The following is a 17408-nucleotide window of genomic DNA, read 5'->3' on the forward strand; positions in this document are numbered from 1 at the left end:
AAAAATGGCCTTGATTTCCTCTTCAAGAGACACTAGGGGTATCAACTAAAGATGGATGGGAATCTTTAAAGAGGAGGATCACAGAATAGGCATGTGTCGTTCCAATCAACCCTCTGTTCTTCACTAATATTAGTTTTCAGTTCCCCCTCCCATTGGCAAAGTCTGTCAGGACTCGTGTCGATGACAGACATCTCTTGATGGCCGAGGATCATCCAGGAACAGTCTTCTTTACATCTTTATTGCTTGTAACATCAGAGCTTAGCAACCCTAAATATTAGCCACCATCCTACCCAACATCCGTGTCCCATTTCCCAGGAGATAAAAGACAAAGCCCAGAAGAGGGGTTAAATCAGCTTTATTACTGATTTGGAGAACACAGCTGAGATCTGAGGCCTACAGGAGTTTCTTTCTTCCTCTCCAAAGTGATGACAGCTGAGCCCACTGGGCATGCTTGCCGGACTTACCCACCCAGTACAGAATGAGGCTGGAACGTGGAAAGACGATCCCGGCTGAGCCCCCCATGGGCAGGTCCTGCTGAGACTCTTTATGGCATGGAGACTGGAAGCCCAAAAGCAGGTCCAAGACAGAGAGAAAGAGAGAAGCAGGAGCACAGGTAAGCAGGGACCTTTAGCATATACTCTCCACCCAGTAGAGGAAGATGGCCCTAAAAGATTCGAACCCCATCACTGCAACCACTCCAGAAGTTACCTCAAAGGTAGAAGCCTCTCTCCAATACTTTCTCCCCATATTGGGAATGTTGGTGGGAGCTCCTTCTTCTATTTGACTTAGCAGAAAATTTAGGAATATAGGGAAAGATCTCCTTCAAAAGGCAAGATTGGAGCAGGAGCTCAATGAACTACACAGTGGGTCATTTGAGTCAGCAGATACTGACCCAAAGGTGCGGGGTAGAACTGCCAGAGCCAGAATAAGGTCCACAAGTCACGCTTCTTTTGAACACTAACCACTGAGTTCTTTTCTAGTCTGTCCCTGAGGGCTGCTGAGTAAGAACTTGCAGACTTAAGAGGCCACCACAGCTAAAGGGCCATTCTGCTTGACCTCCAAGGTACTCCTCTGGGAAGAAGGCCCCCTTGTGTCACTCAGAGTAACATGTACTGTACTGGTTTAATCTTCAGGTGTGGAGCTGTGGTCCTTGTGCCGAACTTCAGCAGAAGACCTGTCAAGTCCACACTGTGTAGAGAGGAGCTGGGAAGTGCAAGAGTGAGATTCTCCCAGAGCCTGTGAAGGCCAAGGTGAGAGGTCTAATGGTAATTATCCCAGTGGAGAATCAGATGACACTCTGCGCAGGAGGCTCCCTTTCTGACCACTGGTGATGATGACACCCCAACTTCTAGCACTCTTAAATCCTTCATGCCATTCTTCTATTTTTCTATTAGCCTAGTTATCTTAGTACCATTAAGTAGACCCTAACTTTGCTTTATGGTTGAGCACATTTGTAGCGCTAACATTTCTACTTTGGACTTGGGTGACTTTTGCAGAGGGTTAATCTCATCCTTTACCTGTGATTCTTTTTATACTATTACCATTAACGAGGAGCCTCATTTTGTGGTCCTAAAGAGCATATTCCTGGAGTTTCCAACAAGTTGACTACACAACTATACTTTAAATAAAACTGAATGATTGCAGAAATATTTACCCCAGAGTATTTTTATTAGGGATTCCTGCTACCATATTAACATATAAAACAATTTGGATGTTGACATAGAAATGCAAATTTCACTATACAAAGATAAGGCTCCAATCACAGTAACATGGCCCCATATCTCTGGATTTCAGTCAAATCAACTCATTGTGACTTCTCCCCACAGTTAGGTTTATAAGTATTAGACAAACCACAAAATATACTCCAAGTACATAACATTTTACAATATGCTCCAAGCACAGATAGAAATACATGATACTTTACCTACATTATTTTCATCATCCAACTTGCATTAGCATTAAAGACAAGATTGTGTGTGTATACGTATTTGCCGTATGTGTGTGTACGGATCCACAAATGTACACACAGTAATTTTCATGGAAAATTTAAATCTTTGAGGCTGGTTTTACCCACCATGATATCTGAGAGGAAAAGGAACAGTTTCCTCAAACAGAGCAAAATCAGCACAACTATATATAAAAGGCATATATATTAGTTGTGTCTATACAAATACACACGTATGTACAAGTTTGTATATAAACACACATACATCAATAATATGGAATATACATATACTCACACACTTGCTTTGAACTCTGCACCTCACTATATTGTGTACTGTCTTGTCTTTAGTGGCAATGTTTTCCTCATTTAATTCAGGTAACTGGTGACAGCCTTCTACAAGACTTAGATGGATATTTCTACAAGGCTCTGATTCTATGCCAACTAAATGGCTTCCACAACCCCAGTTTTACTTCTGATGGTTATTGTTGAAACTCAGCATACTCTGCCAGCTCCTTTATCTGAAAACATTTCTAGAGAGATGTAGCTGGATATATATATATATATATATATATAAAAAAAATATATATATATACATATCTTTAATATGAATCTGTACGGTTGGATTATATGTGATATTTGTCTTGTAGTTCTGTTCAAATACTTTACAATGGAAAATATATTACTTCCATAAAGTCAAAATTTATTTAATCTTGTTTAAATAGGTTTGTCTTCATTAGGACAACATGAAGCACAATTTGAAGAAGGACTGATTTGCACAGAATACACTGGATCACTCCTTTGTCACAGAGAATGTCTTGGTGACTTAGAGAAGAGAAAAAATGAACTTATTGTTGCAGGTTACAACCATGGAAAAGATATTTATCAGCGAAAATTCATCTGAAGGAAACCATGCAAACTCAATAGCAAGTATATATTTTAATGGGTTCAGATGAAAGCCTCATGAACTGTTTTTCAAAACTTGCTTGCAAAATTAAATGCCTAGTGAGCTCACCAGGAGCTCACTCAGAGCTCCACTGAGTGCACGAGACTGGAATGTCTGACTTGGAAATTATGCTAATAAATAGAATTAAAGTGTCCTTAGAGTTAGGGAGATATCACAGGTGGGTCACATGCCTTAAACAAAGGTGTGTTCTCAACCCATGGGGCAATCAATCCTACACTCCACGCTGTGAGCTCCAGGATCTTCCTTCTCACTCACAGCACACTGCTGGTCAGTGTTGTGCACAGGAAAGCACCAGACCTTTTTCTCATGGATTTGATGATATGAAGTAAGGTACTAGAGGATTTGGCTCTTGTGTTGTCTGCTTATTTGTCCCCTTCTGTTGTCTACTTCACTGAAGCTGAATAGATTTGTCATCTGACAAGCCCTCTGCATTTTCTGAGTGGAAGCCCCAATTATGAATGAGCTATGATCTTAAGGAAACCAGGCAAGGACGAGAGGACACTGAGTATACTGAAAAGGACAATCAGTGGCATCAAAAGGCTATTCATTCACTGTTTCTCTCTCTCTCTGTCCTCTCTCTCTCTCTTGCCACTTTTTGAATTTTGTCCACAGAATCGCAATGAATGGCATGAGGGACCAAAATTTTACCTTAAAGTTTCTCCACCTTTATTTATATCCATTTGAACACATTCATGTCACCTTGGACAGCAAGGGCCCTACTCTTTACACTGCTGCATGCCTTGTGTCATGAGAACTTCCTTAGGATCCATCCACCTACCACCACTTGCCTACAAACCCTCACCAGAACTCTCCTTTGCCACTTTGTATTTTTCCAGCTTATGTCTGCCTACACTCTTGTGTTACTGTACCATAAGCAGTTCACTAGTATATCTTTTACGATTTTTCCTTTAAAGTTTCACTTTCCTTTAAGAACAAACAGTCTGCTTCCCCAGGACCAAATATGTGGACAGAACACAAAAGAAAAATACCAAATTGTCTTGTCCAAAACTTTGAAAAATGGACCTTCCTGTGTCAACTCAGGGCTCTCAGGCTGTACATCCTCTAGTTCCATCATCTGTTTCGGGGGCTTACTTATTACAGTGTCTTTCTACCCATTTTTCTATCTTATATGCATATGATAACAAATTAGGAGACTATTTGGCCAAAAATATTGTAAAAAACAAACCAGTGCCAAAACATTAGAAAATTCCTGATATACCTCTGTGCATTAGTCTTGCAATCTGTATACTTAAATAATTCCAGAAGGTTTTTTTGTTTGTTTTTGGGTTTTTTTTTTTTTTTTGCTAAAAGTTTACCAAAATAGTTTGAACACATAAAAATATTTTTAAAAAACAAAAAGAAAAGCCCAGCATAAATTTAGTTGTATAGGCATTGGTTAGAAGACATTGTGTTTACTAAGGATTATATTCAAAAACTTTCCCTTGGGTTTTTCCTAAAAATTCTGATTCTGAATCTTATAACTTGTGGTGGCATCAACTACTAAAAGCAGGAAAATCGAATTTGTCTAATGTATCATTATGTATTATGATAGAACAGATAAAGATGTCTACCCTACGTTAAAAAATAAACATGTTTTTGTTTAAGGGCCATCTTTCTGACCTATAACTAAAATAACTATATTTGATTTAAACTTATTTAAGTGTACTGAAGTATGGAAAGCTAACCGAAGAGTTAGATGATCGGTTACGAGAAAGAATCACTTGTTGGTGACCCCACGACCATTCAGAACCAGGTACCTACTGAAAAGAGAACATGCTAGCATTGAATATAGCCCTTAGTGATATGATGTGTCAGCCTCACGAGCAGCCCAGCATGTACAGCATGAGGTTGACCTTCCCAGCCACCCACTCCTTGAGGGGACAGTAGTATTCATAGTGGAACTGCTCAAACTCTGGTGTCTGGCGGATTTCACATAAGAAGGAGAGATCAATACCTGACTCCAAAAGGAGGAGGAGCAGGGGAAATACAAAGAGCAGCAGTCCCAGGCCCACCACAAGGAGCCTGGAAAAACTCTTGACTAGTGGATTCACCCGAAAGTGGCCGGTCAGAATGTCATAGCTCCATGACAAAGCTCGGCGAGCCTCCTTCAGCTCCTCTTCCTCAGCAATCAAAAAGGCATTTTCATCTGCTTCCAGTTCCTCAAACGAATCTGTGTCTTCTCTCTCCAGCTCAAGCCTAGATGAACAGTCAAAGAGCATATCAATCTCATCATCATCAACTGGGGTGGGGAGCAGGCTGCCACTTGGGTTGTATGTTAGTTCAGAGATGGTTAGGGGCTCTTCTTTGATACTGTCTTCCTCTTCACTTGGGGGATCCTCATACCCTCGGGCTTCCTTCACTGGGGAGCTGGAGGTCAGTGGAGCAGAACTGTCCTCTTTGGGCAGTGGGATACCTGAAAAAAGACATGCTTTTTATAATTTTAAATTTCAGATTTTCTTTTTCCACAAAAAACTGTAGGTGGAAACAAAACAATGTATAGAAATCGAGGAATCGATGAAATCAGTCCAAGGACCCATGAATGAAACCAAGTCTTGTTAGTAACAAACAGACCTTGTACCACAAGTGATAAAGTAAATTAGCTAAACCCCAAATGACCAACACTTCTCAAATGGTTGGCAATGTACACAAAACTGAAATGTGTGATTCTGGTCTGCAAATCTCCAACTTTGACCATGTTCGCAAGAATAAAATGACAATAATTCAGTACGGTGTGAGTGGTATCTTCCGGAAGCCAGCACTATCACTCAGTAGAGTATTGTAAAACTACACTACATTTTACCATACTACGTGGCACGACACTGTAGGGTGACTGTAGAATCAGTCATTCAAGGATAATCAAATTGTCATCCTGATATGTTGCTTTCTAGTCTTCATGCTAGGTACAATTTCTGTGGTTCCTACTATTATATATAAGTTGAGTAACCCTAACCCTAACACTAACTGAAATCCAAAAATGTCCAAAAGATTTAGAATTTCAGATTTTCTAAGTAGAGCTACTTAACCAGTAAAATCTATACAAATATTCTAAAAATCTGAAAACCTCTGCATTTTGAAATACTGCCATTCCCAAGCACTGTGGGTAAGGGATAATGGCCTGTAATTCCGACAGTATTATGTGTACAACACATACTTTGCTTGTTTCATTTGATGTTTTAACTGCAACATTGCAAATGTTCACATATACTTTTATTGGTATTTGTAAGAGATGCCAAATTTTCTATTTACAATAAATTGTCTAATGGTAAATTCTTTGATTTATTGTTATAAAAATGCTCCAAGGTATCTTTACTAATAAAGCTTTTCTCCTCTAGTTTGAGTTAATTTTCCAGAGAGAGAGATATCTAAAGAGCAAATTGCTTAGTCAAAAGTTATGGATTTTATTTAAAAGCTTTTTAGGGGAGAAGTTTTTCTCAGAGCCTTCCATTGTAGATGGGAAATCCAGCTACTTAGGCCTGCTCTGCTGATGTTGAGTTTTTGGTACTCTGTGAAATAAAGACAGCATCAGATGTCCTGCAGAATCTACAATCCAGCAAACACCAAATGACAGCCAGGTGCTTTAGGTAACTAAGAGCTGGAATACATTCCACCACTTCTCTCTCTTCAAGGTGTGCAGGAGTGAATTACTGCTTTTATCTTTCAAAAACCAACATATATTTCCTGATAGCTCTGGTCAGAGAGCACTGAGAAGCCCAAGTGAAAAATATCATCAAAGTACACACCATATACAGATGGTCAGTACTCACACAGAAAGATGCTCAGCAACGTAAGACTTCAGGGAAATGCAAATTAGAACCAGAGTGAAACACAATTTCACGTATATTAGGATTACAATATCTTTTTAAAAACTAAAAATAACAAAAGTTGATGATGTGGAAAAATCAGAATCCCATACATTGCCAGTAGTTGTGTGAAATGGTTCAGTTACTGTGGAAAAAGTTTGATGTTCCTCAGAAAGTCAGAAAATTATTATCTGACCTTGCAGTTCCACTTCTAGAAACAAATTAAAAACAAATACTTAAGCTAATACAGTGGTACCTCCGATCATGAACTTAATTCTTTTTTTTTTTTTTTTTTGTACCAGGGATTGAATGGGTCCCTGTGCTTGCAAGGCAGGGGGGGGAACCACTGAGCTAAGGCGGAACCACTGAGCTAAATCCCTGGCCCATGAATTTAATTCTTCCACCTCCCCATGTGTGTATGCATATAGCATTTCCTCTTTATGCACCCTAATAACCAAGCCCTTGCCCCTTCACCTTCTGTTGATGCAACCCTTTCTTATCTGTAACCATTGGGGAAGGGAAACCTCAGGTTTCCAGGCTGCAGTGTTTGTTGATAGCAACCCTTAGCTCCCAGCTGCTCAGCCCCAAATCCCCTGCTCTCCTCTGTTCACACCCACCTTCAAACTGACAACAGCCTCGGTGTCTCTACTTTCAAACTGAGTCAGGCATCAGTGATTCTTGCCACTTCCACTGTCAACTCCCTGACCCAAACTGCCATGCTCTCATCTGGATTACAGCAGTGACCTTTTATACATCTCCCTGCCTCCAGCCTTGCAGGGTGCAGGCTGCTACTAGCACAGCAGCAGGAGGGATGCTTGACAACCTAGGTGGACCATGCTACTCACTTGCTCAGTGCTCGCTAGTGGTTTATCCTCTTCGGAGAACAGCTGAATCCTTGCAAGGGCATCTGTTCCTGCCCTCTGTGCCCTCTGCCTCACTGTAGCCTTGCTGTCCCCCTTCTCACAGGGCCTTTGCTCTTGCGGCTCCCACTGCTGGAAGAGGGAGTCTGGGCACATATGTTCACGTTCCTCCCCCTTTTCAGTCTTTTTCAGATGCCCTCCTCTTGCTGAGGGCTTTCTCGATCATGCAATGTGAAATTTCAGTCCTCACCCCAGTAGCCCCTATTCTACTCCTGGATTTATTCTTCTCCTGAGAAGTCCAGGATATAAGGAGGAAAAGAGAGTACTCAAAGAGTGAAGCTGGTAACCTCGGGGGAAACAATTCCAGTAACTGCTCCAGAGGTCACCGAGCCAGGGCCTCCACAGGTCAGGCCAGTGCCTAATGGGAAGTGTACGGGACAGGAGGCAATGGTGGTGATGGCGAGGAATCGACCCTGTTCCACTTAAAAGCTGTAAAATTCAAATTGTAAGAATATCTGTGTAACCCACACAGAATGCACTGTGGATCGTGTCTGGCGTACAGGTTGCCACTCAGTGTTGCTGTAATCAGAAAATCAGCTGGATTTCTGATGTATCAAGTCACTCAGGTGTTTTAGGCCACTGATCTTGATGTAAAAAATATTCACTTACTTTCCTGAAAATAAGGCAGTAGGCAGGGAATAAATGCTTTCTTCCTTTCCTTGTTTTTTTTATTTCTCACGATGTGTTATGCACTAGAGGTTCGTATTACTCACCTCTGTGCTCAAATTGCAAGGCAGCTGGGTACAGCAGGAGGGGACCACACGAAAGTTGGACGACCCTGGGTTTAAATCCCAGCTCTGTCATTTACTTATAAGACTTCAGTTATTAAGTAGTTAAATGTTACTTACTATTCTTGCTTAACTACAGAACACGAGTGATGCCACTTCAGGCTGGGCTGAGGTAAGTGAAATGATGGTGTGTAAGTGCTGTCTATAATTGAAAAAAACTTCAGAAATTAGATATTACAATCTCAACACAAAACAATAGCTAATATTTGACCTATTAACAAATAACATTTTATCAAACACGTACATTATCACAAATCCATGGTAAACCAGGTGAATTTTATTGTAATTGGTTTTACATATTTTCTTAATTTTCCTAATATGTAGATTTTAAAATTTGCCTACAAAAAAAAAAAAAAGTTGCCTACATACCTCTTCCAGTGAATTCTGACAAGAATGTCCAAAGAGACTAGAAATACTAAATTAGCAAAATTATCTACACTGCTTCATTAAATTTATTTTACTATGAGTTTATTTATATCCTCCTCATCTGTATCTGAGGAGCTGAATACATTCACAAACTCAACTAGAAAGAATGAGCTCAGGGCAGGGAATTTGGCTCAGTGGTTCTGCTGCCTGCCTTGGGAGCGCAAGGGCCTAAATTCGAACCCTGGTACCTCAAACCCCCCAAAAACACAACAAAAAAGATTGAATTCTTTCGTGTTTTAGAAGAAATGATAATTTAGGAAAAAGAAATCATTTCCCATTTATATACCTGCACAGACCAGTTAAAATTAGAAAATAGCTCCAAAATTTCCAGCACACCAGAAATGTTAATTATTATTACATTCTAGTATGATTATATATTCTATACTATTGTCATTTAACTTGAAGAAACACCTTATGAAATGAAATAGCAAAAAGCAAAAGACAGATGCTGAGGGATACTGATGTGGAAAAGGAGGAGTGCTTCCTGCTGCAGGCAGGCCCCGCCCACCCCATCAGCACCATTCGCAGCAATCCTAGAGTAGCGCAGCCTGCAGAGGCATCTGCAGCACCCACAGCCAATCAGTGGGCTGCTGATGGATTTGGTTGCTAGGGAAGCCGTTCTTCAGAAGCTACAGATGCTGCTCTCCTATGGTTACAGAACCCAACTTCCGGGTTAATTCACGACAGAAGCCAAATACTACAGCTGAAGCTCCCAGCACCCCGTGGGTGTACAAGACACACAGCTGAGGAGCCTGCTAATGACCCTCATCTGGTTTCTCCAGCACAGTGACCTCACAATGTCAGTGTTGCCAGAATGCCCTAAATGAACATACTTGTGACCCTTAACTGCTTCATCGGTTATGGAAAGGATCAGAAGTGTGGAGGGGGAAAAAGAAAACAATGCGAGAAAGTATTTGGGGGACAAGATGGAGACAAAGAAAAAAATAAATCATCTGCAATCTGCACTTAACTATGCTCACCTCTTACACAAGAATTTGGAGTTTGTGTTTGTTGGGGTAACAGTCAACCCACTTAGCCATGTCTTTTTTAATTTAAATCTTCCGTGGTAATTTTTGTTTGGCCAAAACCAAACTGGTTCACTTTGCAGGAGGCACTTTTTAGCTGTAAGTCCTGCTGTGTCTGCCATAGCCAGCCGGTCCTTGATGTGTTCACGAGGCCCCTGTCCAGTGGAGAGGCTTTGGCAAATGACATCGCTGGGGACCGCCACTCTGGCCCCGAGGCCCCCTGAGCCTGTCGCGGCACACCCTGCTGTGGAGGGTCCACCACCACTCGAGGGGCAGTATGCACCGAGCAGCGTGCTGCAGGCCTGGGGAGTGCTTCCCATGCCACAGGGACTGGAGGGACAGGTGGCCGTCGGACGCCAGACACCCTACGCTGTTCAGGGTGGTCCCGCGAGATGAACCACTGGGTATCCCACACAGCTTTCAGACATCCAATATCAGAAGTTCTCCATGTAGACGAAAAGCGTGTTGCAAATTATCTGAATCTAGCAACCTATTTTTGATTTAAACCTTAAGCACATGGGGTATCATTTCAACATATTTTACATTCTCAGGAATGCAGCCACTGAGCAAACTGAAGGAAGACTCGGCTAAGAGCCTTCAGAAGTTCAGATCATCACATCATCGCCGTCCATCGCAGGTGTCAGGGTGTGCGATGCCCACGTGGGAGATGCTCTCAATGCCTAATTACCCTGAGTCCCAGCACCTTACCCCTTCATTCTGCCTCTTGGCGAGTGAAGCACTGGCAAAGCCTTTGGAAATTCTTATTAAAAATTATTTCTTCTCCATTCTCCTTATCTTACAATTAGAGATTATTCTGACTTTGATGTTACATGTAGGGACACTGTTTTCTATGAGATGCATGTTAGGATGGTACAGAGAATAGTACAGTGTATTTGCTCTTAGATAGACATGCTGGATCTGAGAGGGTGGCCAACCACAGATCAGATACACATCAAGCTGCCAGGTCTCTGCAGAGATCATGGGTTTGTTGCATAGTGATAAGGACCATCCTCAAGGTGGTCAATCTACTTATGGTGGGCAGCTGAGCTTAGCTCTGGGCGATGTGCTGTGTCCTCAAACTGAGGGTAAATAGCAAAATAAAGAAAAAGCGGAAGAAGAAAGCAGAGCACACTCTCCCTCTACTTCTGGTAAATATGATACATACAAAAAACTGTGGCCCAGAAGGCAGACATCTGGACTCCATTCTCCAGCTGAGCTATAACTATCTGAGCAACCTTATATATGTCACTCCGGGTCTATCATCTGGGACTTTTTATTGCAAAATGGACCTGGCTCCTTCCAGTCCTGGCTTTCTGTGGCTCCATCTTAGACTATGCCTATCAAACTGTTCCATTAAAATTGTAGGTAGGGTCACTAACATTTAAATGAATTTCTCCAGGGCAGTATATTGTAAAGTACACAATCATGCAAATTTGCAAGAGAAAATGAGAAACTCAAAGCTCAAAGAGATGAGCTTGTCAGAGATCAGGAAGTGAGGGAGCAACGGAGCAGGAGTTTATAACCAAGCCTATCTGATACCAAACCCCATGAAGTTTTTCCCCAAACCACCCTGTTGCCTGAAGACAAGAGGATCTGAGAGACCCAGAGTCCCTCCCTTCTTCACCTCAGAATAAAAACTTTCTCTGTCCTTTCCCCGATTTCATTTGCTCAAACTACAATTTTACTGTATGTGGGGTGACCACCCGATCTCCTCTGCCTGGGACGGTCCCACCATATTCTCGTGGTCCTGGAAATATTATTTAAATGCACTCTGTATTCTCAAAAAGCTTTACTAGTCAATTTTATCATTTCACTAGATGTCAGCTTTCCTATGATTATATCATGACCAATAGAGGAGCAAAAAACGAGAGAACAAAAAACAAAACAGAAAAACACTTGCTATGTATGGATTAAGAGTTTAGGTGAGAAACAAAATAAACTTTGAAATTTATAATAGCATGTACTCTGAGTGGAAAATTTTCTATCCATATTAAGCAGCATGCAGACTTCCAGAATCATGTGAGATAGCACATCATTAACCTCACACATGATTCCGCCATCTCCCTTCTATTGGGGATAAAGTTTAATCCTTTAAATGAAATGCATGTCCCACGGGTTTAAGGAAAAAGGGCCGAGAATGACATTTGCTCCTCCAGATGAGAGTTTTCTCTTTCAGCATGGACAGTGCGGAATGTCTAACATAAGAAATGGCCCTGATGCTTCTCAACATCTTTAGAAAGCTGCCTGTTCACATTATTTAAAATCTGTGAGAAGGACTCAGCCCAAAGACTCAGGAAGGTATACCTGAGTGGAAATTTAGACAGATGGGGGTGGATCTTAATGCCCCCACCTCTCCACCCCAGTCGAGACCTGACACTCCCTCCTATATCAGTGGTCATCTCCCAACAGCCCAGGCTGGCAGCACTGCCGGGCACTCTTCTTGTTCCCATGCCCATCCCTGGAGGTTGCACCCTTAAAGATCAACTCTCTTCTCCTTGTGGCCATCTGCCAGCCTCCTGGCTTTGCTCCTGTCTCACTGACTTGGAACTCGCAGTACCATCATCTTGGATGACTTCAGTATCTAGAACTCATACAAATGATTTGAATAGTGAAATCCTTGTCCTTACATTTCCAAATCAGTTGTTCCTGCCAGCTCATTAAAACAGTGCTCACAAAGGTCTCCAGTGACCACCCTACTGCTAAAAGTGGTGTGTGTGTGTGTGTGTGTGAACGTGCGCTCACTTCTGTCTTTTTACTGATCACCCAACCTCTGAAACACCAACCATCTTAGATATCATCCAATGAATATAAGCTACTTCTGCCCTTACAGTTTCTTTTTTTTCCTTTTTATTGAGTTTATTGGTACATTCTAGGTATACAGTACAGTTACATTCATTACTGGGATCCTGTACCTTTACATGACAGGTCTTGGTCCGTATTTTTTCCTCTTGTCCCTGCCCTCCCTTCATCCCCTACTCCCGTCCCCATTTACAAACACTTTATTTCCATTTTGTCATTTTCTCATATTTTTTTCCTTTTCCCTTATTCCCTTTCCCTTACCATTCCCACTTTCCCTACATCTTTAGCCCTTTTCTTCCTATTTCACATGGTCAATTATATCATTAAGATCTTGTGTACTATTATAGTTTTTCATCCCAGAGAAACTATTCGGTGTTTACACGTTTGACTTACTTATTTCACTTAGAAGTATATCCTCAATATGTATCCATTTTCCTATGAATGAATCTAATTTCTCATTCTTTATGGCTGAGTAATATTCCATTTTGTAGAAAAACCACATCTTCTTTATCCAGTTTCCAACTGATGGGCAAATAGGCTGTTTCCATGTTTTAGCTATTACAAACTGTGCTGCTATAAACATAGGTGCACATATGTCACTGTGATATGATTCTTTTAATTCTTTTGGAAAGATACCCAGCAGAGGGATGGCTGGGTCAAAGGGAACCTCTAGTCCCAGCTCTTTGAGGTATCTCCATATTGATTTCCATAGTGGTTGCACCAGTCTGCACTGCCACCAACAATGGAGAAGGGTTCCTTTCTCCCCACAACCCCGCCAACATTTATTGTGTGATTTCTTGATAACAGCCATTCTTTGTGGGGTGAGGTGGAATCTCAGTGTTGTTTTCATCTGCATCTCTCGAATGACCAGTGATGTGGAACATATTTTCATATATTTACTTGCTGCTTTTACTTCTTTGCCTGAGAAATGTCATTTCATTTCAGGTGCCCATTTATGAATTGAGTCTTTATATTGGGGGGGCTGATTGTTTTGAGTTCTTTATATATTCTCGATAGTAGTCCTTTGTGTGAGGAGCAGCTGGTAAAACTTTTTCCCACATTGCAAATTGTCTCTTAGTTTTGTTGATGGTTTCTTTTGCAGTGCAGAAGCTTTTTTAATAAGATGAGATCCCAGTTGTTGATTCTTTCTGCTAGTTCCTGTGCTACTGAGGATTTGTTCATAGTCTTTTCCTCTGCCAATGTCTTCCAGAGTTCTGCCTAACTTATCTTCCAGCAAGTTTAGTGTTTTTGTTTTTATATTTTGATCTTTAATCCACTTGGATTTTAATTTAGTGCATGGTGAAAGATATGGGTCCAATTTTAATCTTTGGCAGGTTGACATTCAGTTTTTCCCACACTATTTATTGAAGAGGCTATCTTTCCTCCAGTGGGAATGGTAAGCTCCTTTGTCAAAGATGAGGTAGCTGGGTACATCTGGAGTTGTTTTTGTGTCTTCCACTCTGTTTCAGTGATCCTCAGATCTGTTTCTTTGCCAGTATCATGCTGTTTTTATCACAGTGTCTTTGTAGTATACTTTCAGATTGGGAATTGTTATACCCACTGCCATGTGTCTGTTGCCTAGGATGGCTTTTGCTATTCTAGGTCTCTTCTGGTTCCAAATGAATTTTTGGATTCTTTTTTCTAGTTCTGTGAAATATAGTGTTGGAATTTCTATTGGCATTGTACTAAACCTGTATAGCAGTTTTGGTAGTATGGCCATTTTCACTGTTGATTCTTCCTATCCAGGAGCAGGGGATATCTTTCCATTTTCTTTTTGCTCTTCAATCTCTTTTTTCAGAGTGCTGTAGTTTTCAGTGTAGTGGTCTTTTGCTTCTTTTATTAGATTAATTCCTAGATACTTCATTTTTGGGGTGCTATTGTGAAAGGAATTGTTTCCCTCATTTCTCGCTCAGTGAGTCTGTTATTTGTGTACAAGAAGGCTATTGATTTTTGGGTGTTGACCTTGTATCCAGCTACTCTGCTAAAAATGTCAATTAAGTCTAGAAGTCTTTTGGTAGAGTTTTTTGGGTCTTCAATGTAGAGTATCATATAGTCAGCAAATAATGACAGTTTAACTTCTTCCTTTCCTATCTTTATTGCTTTAATTTCTTTCTCTTGTCTAATTGCTATGGCTAATGTTTCCAGAACTATATCAAAGAGGAGTGGTGATAGTGGGCATCCTTGTCTTGTTTTTTATTTTAACGTGAAGGTTTTCAGTTTTTGGCCATTTAATATGATGTTGGCTGTTGGTTTTTCACAGATAGCCTTTATTAAGTTGAGATATAGACCATCTAGTCCAATTTTTGCAGGGTTTTTAAACATGAATGGGTGTTGAATTTTGTCAAATGCTTTTTCTGCATCCATCGAGAGGATCATGTGGTTTTTGTCCTTGACTGCCCTTACAAGTTCTTTTCCCCTCTATGTGGTGGCCTTGATTCTTTGCCCTCTTCACTCCATTTCCTCTTTTTTGAAGTCTTAATTTATGCATAACTCCAATATGCTCCAGCAGAATCACTCAACCTGGTACTATAGGTTACCACTGTCCCTTAAAATGTTGCTAGTTTTGCCTCACAAACAATATTCCATGGTCAGAGAAGTTTGGGGACTGTGCATACTCTATCATCCTTTGGAACATTACCATCTACTCAGAGTTGGAGCTCTGAAATCACCTTTCTGGATTTGAGTCCTGTTCTTGGACTATTTTGTCACAGACCAGTTAACTGTTCTGTTTCAGTTTCTTCATCTGTAAAACTGAGGAGATTCCAGGACACACTGCATATGATCCCCCGTATGCAGAGGAATACGCGCAAAGTTCTCAGCACATGGTCAGTGTGCAACACATTACTATTATCATATTAAAGCATCCGAAAGGTTCTGATGAGAAGTCAATTTTACTTTATTTAATTCAACATATCCCAGATGTATTTGCCCAGAGAAATTAGAGCACAGCTTAGTTTGGGAGACGTATATTACTGAATCTCTGGTCCATCTCAACTCAAAACTGTCTGACAAGGCCCAGATTTGCCTGCATCTCTACACAGGGACATAAATCCGGATATTTCTGAAAGCACACACAGCATCCCTCACTCGGCTTCCTCCCTCCTGCATTACTCATTAGATCATGCGATCTTCTTCATCGGCCTCCCGAACCAGCGTGCCAAGTCTGACCAGGACTGCACCTCACCACCGCTCATGTCTCCCCATCTCCAAATTTTCCAACCCCACTACCTTCCTGCGTTCAAAGCTGCCCCTGCCTCTCCATTCTCCCACTTCAATGGATGACAGCAGTGACAACCTAACCACTTTTGTTCCTTTGACTTCAATCAGGTTTCTTGAGAACTTGCTTTCAGAACAGTAATTTTAAAATGTCAGCTAATTATGTTAGCGCTCTTCCTTAAACACTGCTCTTTCTTTCAACCTACTCAGTAAACTAAACTCTAGCTCAGCACAACAGAGCTCTCCTATGCCCCACATATTTTCACCACAGGCATCCACGCAGAGGTGCCCACATGTGTCATGCTGCTCATGCTCTGTGCCTGGCACGGAGCGGCGCGTCTCCCTGGAGTGACTGCCCATCTGCACCCGGCTGCCTCTGACTCAAGTCTCCTCTATTTGATGTAGATGCTTTGCTGAGTATCTGGGAGCTTCCACAGCTGACCGTTCATGGTCGGTTTCTGCCCAAGTGATCAGGAAGCCAGTCACAGTGATTCCAGCCTCTTGGTCACATTTGGTTTAGAAATGGTTATATGAGTATCAACTTTGAAAACATATATTGAGATTGAGAAAAGGGAAAGAGAGAGAGAGAGAGAGACAGGAGAGAGAGACAGACAGAAAGACATGACAGAGGGACTTCTGCTTCCAAGAACATCTTGGCAAGGCGCAGTCTATTTATCTCTTGTTGGTGCTGTAACTCGAGGGGACAGCGCAGGCCTGGCAGCCAGATGGTCACTGCTCTGAGGAAAAGCTTGGCCAACGGGGAAGGGCAGTGTACAGAGATGAATGAAACTGGCTGGCAACTCTGCAATCCTATCTGCCTCTGGCCTTGATCTCCTGGGTGAGAAATCACTTCTTATTTACACCAGTGTTAGTTAGAGCGCCCCATTTCTCACTGCTAATGGCTTCCTCCATGATGCAGTTGTTTTCTCATGCTGTGGGTTTGTTCATCATCACAATTAACCACTGCACTGTGCTGCAGTTTCACGATGTGTTTTCCATTAAACCTCTATCTCTTGAAAAGCAAAGATTTGAGATATCTGCTAGTGAACTGCAGAAATCACCACATGTGATGGCAGCCAAATGTAACAGCAAAACATGAGAAAAACCCCCACCAGTCAGGAATGTGACAAAAACCTCCCTCTACATGTCAGTTACTCTGGTGGCTCTAGATAATACCACATGATAAACTAAAAAAGAATTAGAAGTGTAAATATTAGGAAAGAAGGCAGAGATCTCTCACTATTTCCGATAATAGGATTAGCTACATAGAAAAGAGATTAAAATAAACCAGAATTCCTGGAAGTTCTGCTCCGGTATTCAAAAGCGAGACCATATCAAAGCAGTGAGTCATTTCATGCCAGCAAAAACAATGTAAAAATGTGATAATGGGAAACTTTTTTAAAAATAGCTAAATGTGGGCTGGGGATTTGGCTCAGTGGTTCTGCTGCCCGCCTTGCAAGCCACAAGGGCCTGAGTTCGATCCCCCAGTATCCCCGCCAAAAAAAAAAAAAAAAAAAAAAAAAAA

The 17408-nt window shown here is 41.4% G+C and overlaps 1 protein-coding gene across 3 annotated transcripts in view; it reads right to left on the bottom strand.

Moving 5' to 3' along the window:
- Nucleotides 1–348: 348 nt before the first annotated feature.
- Nucleotides 349–17408, bottom strand: part of Frmd3 (FERM domain containing 3) — a 129692-nt gene continuing 112632 nt past the window's right edge. Inside the window, exons 14-15 of one of the 3 annotated variants that reach the window (XM_019208771.2) lie at nucleotides 4864–5322; nucleotides 349–558 (exon numbers count right to left, since the gene is read on the bottom strand). In XM_019208771.2, coding sequence (XP_019064316.1) covers nucleotides 545–558; nucleotides 4864–5322 — 473 coding nt within the window. In that variant the 3' untranslated portion in view covers nucleotides 349–544. Of the gene's footprint in view, nucleotides 559–4229; nucleotides 5323–17408 lie in introns of those variants that run through there. The other 2 variants (XM_033758705.1, XM_010632903.2) reach the window with 2 other exon arrangements.

Source organism: Fukomys damarensis, unplaced genomic scaffold, assembly GCF_012274545.1.
Source record: "Fukomys damarensis isolate Sample0158 unplaced genomic scaffold, DMR_v1.0_HiC HiC_scaffold_4, whole genome shotgun sequence".
Taxonomy (NCBI): Eukaryota; Metazoa; Chordata; class Mammalia; order Rodentia; family Bathyergidae; genus Fukomys; species Fukomys damarensis.